General features: G+C 33.8%; 1 protein-coding gene across 38 annotated transcripts; it reads right to left on the reverse strand.

The window, feature by feature from the left end:
- Nucleotides 1-1,974: 1,974 nt before the first annotated feature.
- Nucleotides 1,975-10,331, reverse strand: LOC112722085 (bifunctional dethiobiotin synthetase/7,8-diamino-pelargonic acid aminotransferase, mitochondrial-like). Of its 38 annotated transcripts, none has more exons than XM_072206945.1 (13): nt 9,915-10,331; nt 9,064-9,291; nt 8,640-8,674; nt 8,428-8,543; nt 8,218-8,355; nt 6,991-7,129; nt 6,148-6,266; nt 4,889-5,079; nt 3,860-4,253; nt 3,311-3,409; nt 2,981-3,212; nt 2,789-2,880; nt 1,975-2,702 (listed from the first exon to the last, which is right to left on the reverse strand). In XM_072206945.1, exons 4-7 carry the CDS (start codon nt 8,498-8,500, stop codon nt 6,245-6,247), a joined length of 372 nt encoding a protein of 123 aa, XP_072063046.1. In that variant the 5' UTR covers nt 8,501-8,543; nt 8,640-8,674; nt 9,064-9,291; nt 9,915-10,331; the 3' UTR covers nt 1,975-2,702; nt 2,789-2,880; nt 2,981-3,212; nt 3,311-3,409; nt 3,860-4,253; nt 4,889-5,079; nt 6,148-6,244. The 38 variants fall into 38 exon arrangements, with proteins under 38 accessions (XP_072063046.1, XP_072063034.1, XP_072063025.1 ...); XM_072206933.1 differs by having other exon boundaries at nt 3,318-3,409; nt 6,148-6,317; XM_072206924.1 differs by having other exon boundaries at nt 6,148-6,317.
- Nucleotides 10,332-11,234: the final 903 nt, after the last annotated feature.

Here is an 11,234-nt window from a genome sequence, read left to right on the forward strand (position 1 = left end):
AAAAAAAAGAAAAAAGAGAAGAAAAATAAAAAAAACAAAGAAACAAACCAAATAATATTGCGGAATAATAACATAATTAACTAATCAAAGATAGACACGTTGCAAGACATTTAAATAAGCACACTAGTATTATATTTATACTGTATAATAATATATAAAACCAATATCATGATTCACTATGACTTTGGTATCTAATTTTTTTAAACACTTTCTCAATTTATTTCATAAATCAAATTTTATAAACAAAATGGTAATTATAACTTTTTTTTATTAAAAAAAAGTTTCCATTAACCCACTTTACAAAAATAATATTTTTAGTTTATGAAGAGTAACCACTTTAAAAAGGGTCATTAATCCATCTTTACAAAAAATTGTTGTTGTTCTCTGAAAAATAACCACTTAATTTTATTTTAATTTTATTTTACATTACTTTTGGACTATCTAATTTTATTTTGCATTTTTAGTTTTCGAATTATTTTCTTTCTTTAATCAATAAATTTTATTTTTTTATAGCTTTGCTATTACGTTTTTTGAGCGAATGAATAGTGAAGAACTTAAATAAAAGAATTATTGAACCATTTTATGTTGTATCGATCATAGGAAGCTGAATTTTCACGTAATATGTGCTTTCAACTTTTTGTTGGTTAGTGTCAATGTTGCTATCATGATAAAGGTCTTGCAAGAACCAATACAGACAAGTCCAAATATGGTAGGCTGGCAGAGCTATTTGTTCATCAAGGATAAGAAGCAGAGGTACAGCTGGAACTGGCTACCAGTTTTACCAAACTATGATGAAGGCCATAAAGTATAACTTGTGGGATTTGAGATACCTCACAGTGGCCCTATTTGATAGGCATCACTTTGAGTTCACTATAGCCAAGACGAGTCCCACTAGTTCTTACTTGGCTCATACAGAGTATCACCAACATAAAAATATTTAATCATACATGGATGTCAACGGAAAATAAAATGTATTAAAGCAATGCAGCCTCAGTATGGAAAACCATCATAATATCCACAAATGTATTAGCTATAGTGGTTCAGTTAGGTTGGCCACATTTTAGTTGGCCACCTGACACATGCAGTACAACCATCAGAGAGTGGCTAAATCCAGCTATACTTCCTTAGCTCCTCTAGATTTGCAAGAAACAAGAACCACTAAGGTGAACCTAGTTCCTATTCTTGTCACCAAACAGTTGAGTGGAGAATAATATCATAATGTAGGCCTGAGCGGTCTCTAAGTAGTACAACTCAACAATCTCCAAGTATGGGATGACTCGGTCGTGTAATGGCATACTCTATTTCCTCCTAACACTGTAAATACACCTAGTCAACTATATCACAAAAGAAAAAGTTGACCCTAGTCAAATGTAAATGAAAATTCTAACAAGAAATCAACTAATAAATATCGATTTTTATAAAGTAAAGTTAATTAACGTTATCTAATCTTAACTAAAATATCCAAATAAACTACCAATAACCTCACTATTCTGCTTCAAATTGTATGAAGCAAAACTAATAGACAATAAAATTAGCATGTCTAATAACCAATAAGACTATCATCAATCTTATGACTACCACTCCAAATCTACTTCTAATCAATAATATTACTACTTTTTGGAATGAGAACAAATTTCTAAACTAACTTCTACATTGATGTTTCCAGTAACATAGCACTACAAGAAAAATTCAGAGTATCATTGAATTTACCAGGGAATTTTTTATCAAAACCAATCTGACGGTATAACCCTCGCTAGTAACAAATTACCGTCGGCTTTTTCAATCCGCCAGTAGTTACCGTCGAATTCTGCGACATTCTTTGCCTATACCCTATTTAATTGCCGATGAAAAATTTTTGTCGGTAATTTTGGCGCTTCACTATGCTCTTTCCCACATGATTACCATTAGATTTTTTTTCTGTAAGTTCGACAGTAAATTCAATTATTTTAAAAAAAAATATTTATGCTCAATTAGTGATCAAATTATTTTTTATTTTAATTTTTTTTGCACAATTAGTAGTCAAATTCTAAATAATTGGAACCAAATATGGTAAATTAAATATCAAGTGTACAAATAAAATAAAAAGTCAAATAAATAAAATACAATGAAATAGTCTAGAACAAAACTCTAATCACTAAAGATCTTGATAGTCGTCGTTATCGTTGTCATCCTTGAGCTAGTCATGCTGAGGTGATAGACTAGGCGGTGGTGCCGATGCTCCACCAGAAGTGCCACTACCATCGGCAGCATCGCTGCCACTAGCACGCATCTGATCTTGATACACTGGCATCTGTTGCTCCATCTATTGAAATTGCTTCAGCTCTCGCTTCCACTCTAGCCTAAGGGAATTTGTGTCTGACACGCGTGTGAAGATCTCCTGATATCTCTCATTAGACTACTATATCTGCTGAGCCTGTTGGTGAAGCCTTTGAGTGAGCTCTAACACCTGCTCCCTCAAATCGACGTCATCCTTGGAGAAACAGGACTGTTGGTGGCAGAGGCAAATGAAGGTCTCAATGTGGAGGTGCGGAGGTTGTCGGCAAAGAATGATCCCAGCTCGTAGATGCGATTCTTGTACGGATCAGATGTGGTCTCGTGCCAAACTATGTTAGGATCGACTTCTGATGCAACGGAGTTGTTGTTTTCGTCTCTAATATGCTGAGATTGTTGGGTTGCGGCCTCTAATCTCTGTGTGTAGAACTCTTGTGTAACACATGTTATGATTAGGACTGCAATTAATTGAAAATTTTATATCACATGATGTTTACTCACATAATGATACGCATACCACTGATAAGTAAATCTCTCCTTATTCTGTTTCAAAGTGTGAGTATACTTGAAAGTCTCCGTTATCATCGCATCACGATCCAACGACTTTGACTACACACATTGAAATAATATATTAAATTAAGTAATAATGACATTATATTTCAAAGACAAAATGAACTTAATAACAAAATAAAACAAGTTACATACCAACCTGGACAAAATAATGGCCCTGTTAGCTCTGTTTGTGAGATGGTGATTCTTGAACCCCTCATTAGTCTCTCAATGGACATACAATGCCTTCTTGATGTCCGGGTGGAGCCAAATAGTGAGGTGGCCATGCCTCTCACGTAGTCCTCCAACATCTACTGAAGTCGCCTTGCCATCTAATGGTTGAAGATCTTCCTGATCGTGGCATCGTGAGTCTTGTCCTATATAAATTTATCCTGCACAAAGGATATTTAGCACTAGTTAATCGAGATTAAATACATAATTAAACAAAATAGAGGATATAAACTAAAGTTTGAATATGTTGAGTTTTTACTGCCCACTTCCGAAACCATCACTCTCTGGTCTTAGTAGGGATCTTCTTATAGCTCGGCCATGGGTGGTCGTACATCAGTTTGATGACATTAGTACACTCCTGTATAGATGCATTGTTATTTGGCGCAAACATATCAATAGAAAACTTAATATTAATAGTTTACTAAAAAATTATTTGAAGTAACCTATAAAATCCAATTATACTTAGATTTTCAGAAATTTTGTCAGAGTTTCATCTATAACTAGAAGGTGCCAAAAATACTATCTATCAACAATTCACTTAAGCAATTCACAAAAAACTAATATGAAATTATTTGACTTAAGCAACATTATCCATTAACAATAAAAAATTCTCAAACACTTTCATCAGTTCAAACCTACTAACCTAAATCGAATCTATCTTAACAACCTAAATCCACTAAAACCAGAAAATTGAGTGTAACTAAATTAAACTAACTAACTAAAATGAAAAACTTAAGATTAGCAACCACATATGTTGAATAATAATGTCAAAATAGTTTTCATATAAAAGAGTTCAAATAGTACTCACGCCGTCAAACTATCAGGCTAAATCGTCATCCGTACGTACGATGGGAGGTGGTGAAGGAGCATCTGGCTAGGATTCTAAGAGGATTCTAGCAACGCCAGTGTCTGTCGCTGGAGGTGTAGTCCTCGAAATAGTGGGCTACTAAGCATATGGATGTGGTGGAGGAGTCCACTCTGGTGAAGCAGTCGGACGACTTCCTAGTGGCAGGGATGGCACAACAGAAGGAACTACGTAGTTTGGGTTAAGGACCATGATGAACGGCTGATTCTGTGCACCGATTGCCTGTGATGTCCCAGGGGTAGAGGGCAATGACTAGAAGTCCTATGGGTACCAATAGACACCCTCTCTCTACCACGATCACGAGGTTGATTCGTGCTACCTCTGCCTGCCGTCATGTCTGCAAAGAGCAAATCAGCAAACACATATCTCCCAAAAATAATATAATAGCAAAAATTTGTCACAACCTACAACTCAGAGAAACACATGGGTGCTATATAACTTAGTAAGAGAAACTCATTAATTAAAATGAAGTACATAGCAAGTATGGTTCAATATAACTTGAAAATTTTTCAAAAAGATGTTAACAGACCAAATCATCAATCCAACTTCATAATTTCAACGCATGCCAAATCAATTACCTAAACTTTGCGAAGTATCAATATTAAAAAATTTTAGGCTCTAGTATGTTCACAACAATTAAGTGCACAAACTTGATAACCAAAGCAATAATCAATATGAACAAGCAATAATCAATATGAACAAGCATCACCAAGTAACAAGAAAAAGTTCAATATGAATATTCAACACAGTCAAGCATTTAACTAAATAGTTCCAGCAACATATTCATCAGAACTTAAGAAATTCCGAACTCTTCTAGCAGTCTCAGAACCTAGTAACTTATTTTAATCCTATCTTAGCCACCTAAATCCACTAAAATAGAAAATAACTCTAACTAAGCTAAGTAACAAAAAATCAAATTAATGAAACTAAAGTTAACCAAAACATAATTGATAATGAGATTTGATTAAGAACCTGGGTTGCAGCAACAGAAAGGAAATGAAGCTTAGGGAAGGAGTTGTAGTGGCTGTCGGAGAGAAAGGAGTTGTAGTGGCTACTAGAGGGGAAGGAGTTGCAGTAGCTGCCAGAGTTGCATCGAAGCTCGCCTGAAGAAGAGACGGATATCGAGAGGAGACTGCCAGAGTGGAAGGCGGCCTGAGATGTCACTAAGGGAGAGACGGGAAGGTTAGAGAGAGAGTGACAGATGAGAGGGCAGAGTTGTATTGAAGCTCGCCTATCCCACTACAAAAAAACTTGGTAACTACGGCGGTTTTTTACGGTTACTACGACATTTGAACTGCCATTATTACAAACCGCCATAATTTGAAGCGCCATTTGGTTATTACGGCGGTTTTCAAAAAACCACCACAATTACCTGGTTAAAACGGCAGTTTTTGAGTTGGGTTAAAATGGCGGTTCAAACCGCCGTTATTTCAATCTAAAATGGCATTTTTTGTTGGTTAAAACGGCGGTTCAAACCGTCATTATTTCCAAGGTAAAATGGTATTTTTTGTTGGTTAAAACGGTGTTTATGAACCGCCATTTTTATCCTAATAGAGTGCATTTTAGTTAGTTAAAATGGCATTTAAAATCGTCGCTTTTACCGGGTTAAAACGACATTTTTGGTTGGTTAAAACGGCACTTTTGAATCGCCGTTTTTACTCTGACATTGGCATTTTTATTGGTTAAAACGGCATTTGAAATGCTATTTTGGCATTTTTATTGGTTAAAACGGCGTTTGAAACCGCTATTTTTACAAGGTTAAAATGGCATTTCATGTTTAAAATAGCAGTTACAAATCACCATTTTTACTGGGTAAAAGTGATATTTTTTATCACGTTAAACGAATAATTTTTTTATTAAAATTTCAAAATAACAAAAATATTATATAACTCATAAACAAAATACTAAACAAAATATATGACTTTTTAGTATTGAAAATGAAAGAAATAACTCTTATACATAGTATCAAACATAGCATAATTTAACTATAAATGTCTTAACATGTAACTCTTAATACATAAAATCTCCATCACATTTCACGCTACTCTGTTGCTCGATCCAGAAGACCTACTTCCTAACTCTTTTGCCAATGGAATCTTACTCTCTTGATCCAATTCATATAATAAAAAATATAATTTAAAAACATAATAAAAAAGAATAAATAGATAAACCATTTAGAATAGTTGACTTAACCATAATAAGAAAAACATAATAAAACTATAAGTACTTACTGGAAGAAGCATTAAAACACCAATAGGAACAACTGAAACCATGCAATCAGCATTCTTTTAAGCGTTTTCTTCTTCTTCTCAGTCAATTCATCCCCAATCAGAGCCTTTCTAAGCAAAACCTGTAGCAGCAGCGACATCAATAGCTAGAAGTTGAGTTCCTTACCGACATCCTGCTCATTGAGTAGCAAATTTCAAATCCAGACAAGTCTCAGATGTTATATAGACAACTTGTAATTTGGTCAAAACTTTAATTTCTATTCACTTTATGGAATAGTGGGCACTGTCAATATTACCAACACTGCATAATAAATATCATGCTACCCAATTTTCTATTTTAGTTTCTATAGATAGCAATTAATCTATACTTATATAAAATGAGAATCATTTATATCAGTATATCTATGTCTATATCTATTCTTATATATTGCCATAGTTATTAAATTTAACTAGTTTGTTTAGCCGATTGAACCGCGTCCATTCAAGGAATCAAACTAGATATCTTTAGACATTAAACTTGATTACACATATAATCCTTAACCACTAAATTATAGTTTATTTTTTGCTTTTGTATTTTATATATATATATGCAAGACGCTAGTAATAATGATGATGATGCCATATTACATTTTCAAAGAATGCATACATTAATACACAACAATATCATCCCATGATTGAAAATACACAACACAACATCAAATGAACATAACTTTATAGTGAACAATGATAAACTCGAGTGGGTATATAATATAAACCAAAGCTAATCATGTCAGAATCAGATCTCATAATTTTAAGGAAATCATACAAACTAACTAGTTTAAAGAAAAAAACTGCACTTAATCATACCTCCTTAAGTAATCTTCCTCCAGATGTGGCATTAGGGTTGGAACAAGGATTTTTAAACCATTGGATTGATTTAACAGTAGCCATGCAACCCAAAGCATGTGCAGAGTTAGAATGTCCATGCAAGAGAGCCTTGAGTTAACTAGAACAAGAGGACATATCACATTAATATGACATCAAGATACTGTTGAGGAACATGGCTTTCCATAAACACAAAATATTAGGACTAAAAGCTAAATGGCTAAATCAAATATCAAATATTTATAAAAATTTGGAACTTAAAAATAGAAAAACCATGATTTGTTGCATCCAGAAGCACTGAAAAATAAAAATAATAAAAAATATATAAAAAGAATGTGGGAAAAAATGAATCAGCTTTAGTTGTCAATAAAGTTTTTAATAACTCAAATATAGTTGTGCGTATATAATTATAAAGGTTAGCTAATAACCTAAAGTTTTTAATTTTTTTCCTTACAAATTTGCTATATAGTTATCTATCATTTGACTAAAAAGTGAATTAAGAGTATTAGTAAAGGAAGTAAATTAAACAAAGAAAATTTTAATTTTTTCAATACATTAAATACATAAAAACTTACAAAATCAATATTTACTTTATATTTATAATATTTTTTAACTAATACTTATCAACGTTTTAAACCTAAATATTAAATTTTAAATTAACTATAAATCCTAGTAGCATAAAAATAAAACATTGACTATAAAATCTCAACAAAGATAACCGAAATATTTCTACTCCAACACTCATTAACAAGTACTCGCTGAAACAATGGATCAACCATATGCATTCCTTCAACACCTTGTATAACTAAAGAAAAGTTCAGGTCCAAATGAGATTATAGAAATTTAGGGAAGTAGGTGCAACTATTTTAATTTAGAAATCTAAATAGACAATGGAACAACTAAAGAATGAAAACGTCTTAAGAAACCAAGACAGAAAAGCAAGAAACTTTTGCTTTTTGAAAGATCTAGAGAGTAGAAACCATATGCAATATTTTTCTTACATAGAAAATTGCATTACTGTGAGCATAGCTCTAATATATTATCACGTTGATGTGTGTTAAGTGAGTAACTGATTCTTGTTCTATTTTTTTCATTCATATTTATTCATTGGAGAAAGTAATATCAACAGATAAGATCATTAGAGGGAAATGAGGAGAGTTTGAAATTAAAATGACGACTTCAAATTATGCAAGCTCATAAAATTCTTGCCTGGTTCCATAATCAATGCTCCAATATTATTGGACCCTCTATATCTAGATAACCGTTTTGATAAGTAAGATGAATAGACTACAGCAAGCTCAGAAGTATCCCTGCCCTTGAGAAATATTTTGTCACGTGAAGCAAAGGCTGTGAAAATGTCAACAAAGAATATGATGATATTCTAAACAAAGGAATTAGTGTTGGAATTTTGAAACTTACTAATGTTACCAAGTTTCAGATTTTCAATCTGAAACCCTTCAGGCAACAAAAGACTCCACGTATTGTTGCTCATAAAGACAGAAGGAGGATCCACAAAAAGACCTATTTCTGTGTACCTATGAAATTAAGAATTGAAACTTATATTAGAAGGGTTTCAGAAGTATAAACTAGTTTAGAAAACAATAGTACAGGAGAGGAATCTCAAAAACAACCTCCAAGCATTTATCAGCTTCCAACACCTTTAATACTGCAACATTGACCAAGAGCCCATGTTAACTGGATGTCAAAACTAAGGTATGAGCATATAAATGACAATCTTGTCAAGTTTCAAACATAGTAAAGCTTCCTTCAATTTTCTAGTGCTCAATCTTCAAGTTAGTGAATGAAGATGTTTCATTTCCTTCTTTTGTTTGTTTTCTTTTCCTTTAAGTAACATGAGTTGGAACAATACTATATTGTTTCCTAGTTTCATCACTTCTAAAACAAATTGTTAAAATCAAATTGGGTTATTCTTTATTGCAGAATTATGTTCAATCATTGCTGTCACTGACACTGCGGTAAAATAATAAACCGGTGGAAGTTAAATTGAATATAACTAACGGCTTTTCATTCAAGAAAGTGAAGTAAATTTCTTACTTGGTTCACAAAGCTCACTAGACCTGCCAATCTCTCCATTGCAGTAGACATGTTTGGAGTGTTAGTTTGTTCTTCAAGTTGTCCTGCTGCTACAGATTCTAAAACCATTTGTTGAAGTTTGTCCATGCCTTGTGAAAGAGCATCTTCTGCTTGCTGACAAGATTTTCCAAGGTTGCTTATGTTTGACCTTTGTTGCTCTGTCATGGTTTCAATCCTAGGGACCAGAATCTGCAATCAAAATGGTTTTCTTTTTTAATTATTAATAATGCATCATATTACCATTTACATGCAAAGTTGGTGCTCTCATTCACAATGAGGAAGCTTTCTCAACATCTTTTATTTAACTAGATAGTAAGCATCATCTTTAGAATTTCAGAGGGGCAAAGGCCTCCAATCCAGAAGAAAAATTGTTCAAACACCTTTAAGATCTTTTATATACCTATGGATCAGCAAGAAAATTAAAAATTGAAAGCCAAAATACACACTTACATCATTCAAACATTAACACAACATTCATGGAACAGATTAGCAGTGCTTTGTGTCTCTTCATTATTGCATTTAACCATCATTCAAACACTTACATCAGAAAATACACACACGCCATGTTTTGTACTAATTTCGAACAAACGATGCAAATTAATCAGTTCAATCGAATATATTAGGTCTCAAACTAAATAAAATCAGAAGCAAAAAAAACAACAACACAATAGAAAATATAGCAGTAACAAGCTAACAACAACAACATCACAAAAGATCAATGAAAGTTAAAAACACAATAATAAAAACAGAACCAGCATTCCTTATTTCTTCCTACTAGAGCATGAAGTAGATCTAAAAGAACGAAGAGTTACCTATTAGAAGTGATAGAGATCGCAATGGAGCAGAGGTGAATGACGGCGATGAGATGAGTGGCAATCTTCATATCCAATCCAAATCATAGAAGCTCGCTGAAGACAGCGTTTCAGTTCACAGCACACAATCTCATCGGAGGAGAACGCCGAGAAAATCGTCGCCGGAGCATTCGCTGGAGCAAATCATCACCGGATCATTCACTGGAGCAGATCGTTGTCGGAGCAGTCGCTGGTGCAGAAGGTTGCCAGAGCAGAGCACATATCGTCGTTTTTGGATTTGACAGTGGTGGCAACGCGTGTTAGGGTTTTCCTTGTTGGGGGAACACATTCGATTTAAGATATTTGGGTTTTCTTGCTTTTCAATTTTCCTTCGTTTGGGCCTTTTTTTTTAACAATGTGTTCTTATAATGGCGGTTTTAACCACCAAAATTACCAAAAATTGCCATTTTATTCAAATTAATTATGGCAGCATCATAAAATGCCATAATACTTGAATATTACGGTGGTTTTAAAGAACCGCCATAATATAAATGCCATCTTAAATCTCATTTTTTGTAGTGTTCGGAGAGGCAGATGACGATAGGCTGCTGCCAGAGGGGGTTGCTAGAGACATCCTTAACGGGGAGAGAGAGAGAGCTGGAGATGAGAGGGTGAGGAGAGAGAGTGAGAGGGTTCCCAATTCAAAATGAGGGGGAGAGGGTTCCCAATCCAAATTTAGGGTACGATTATCGTCGGATTTATCGGCGGATAAATTCACCGGAAACGAATCAACTAGTGAACAAAACGCAGCGTTGCACTAATTAGGTTTACTGTTGGAAAAATCTGACCATAAATTCGACAGTAATTAATGCGCCAATTTTTTTTCGTCTAATTATTTCGGGAGATTTTACCATCGGTAACCCTAATCCGGTAATAAATGTTCTACCTAACGAATTTGTTGTCAAATCAATGGTGAATTTGCGGGTAAACCCGCCACTAACTTTCGATGATAAATTTACTGGTAAATCTGACAATTTTCAGTATTTTTCTTGTAATATAGGCAACCCCGTTTAGTTGTTAGACATGATCTGCTTCTTCCATGGCCCTACCTATGCGTGATCCTTGCATGGTTCTCTCTGAAAACTTTTTAATTAAACTTTGAAAATGAACCAAATGAATAATTCACAAATCTTTATATAACCTCACGCATAAATCGCGACTAACTCTTTGCGGTCTTGCATATAGAGAAGTCTTCATAAAATACAACAATATCTAGTGGTTTTGGCCCATCAAAAGTTTCATAAACTGCAACACTGTCAAGCGGTTTTGGCCCATCAAAAT

The sequence above is a fragment of the Arachis hypogaea genome, chromosome 11, assembly GCF_003086295.3.
Source record: "Arachis hypogaea cultivar Tifrunner chromosome 11, arahy.Tifrunner.gnm2.J5K5, whole genome shotgun sequence".
NCBI classification, from domain to species: Eukaryota; Viridiplantae; Streptophyta; class Magnoliopsida; order Fabales; family Fabaceae; genus Arachis; species Arachis hypogaea.

Coding starts and splice junctions, on each gene's coding strand:
- LOC112722085 (XM_072206928.1), bottom strand. CDS start 8,500: ATGAGCAACAATACGTGGAGTCTTTTGTTGCCTGAAGGGTTTCAGATT. Junction 8,356..8,427: donor TCTGAAACTTGGTAACATTA/GTAAGTTTCAAA, acceptor ACATTTTCACAG/CCTTTGCTTCACGTGACAAA. Junction 6,318..6,990: donor GAGGAAGATTACTTAAGGAG/GTATGATTAAGT, acceptor CTCAATGAGCAG/GATGTCGGTAAGGAACTCAA.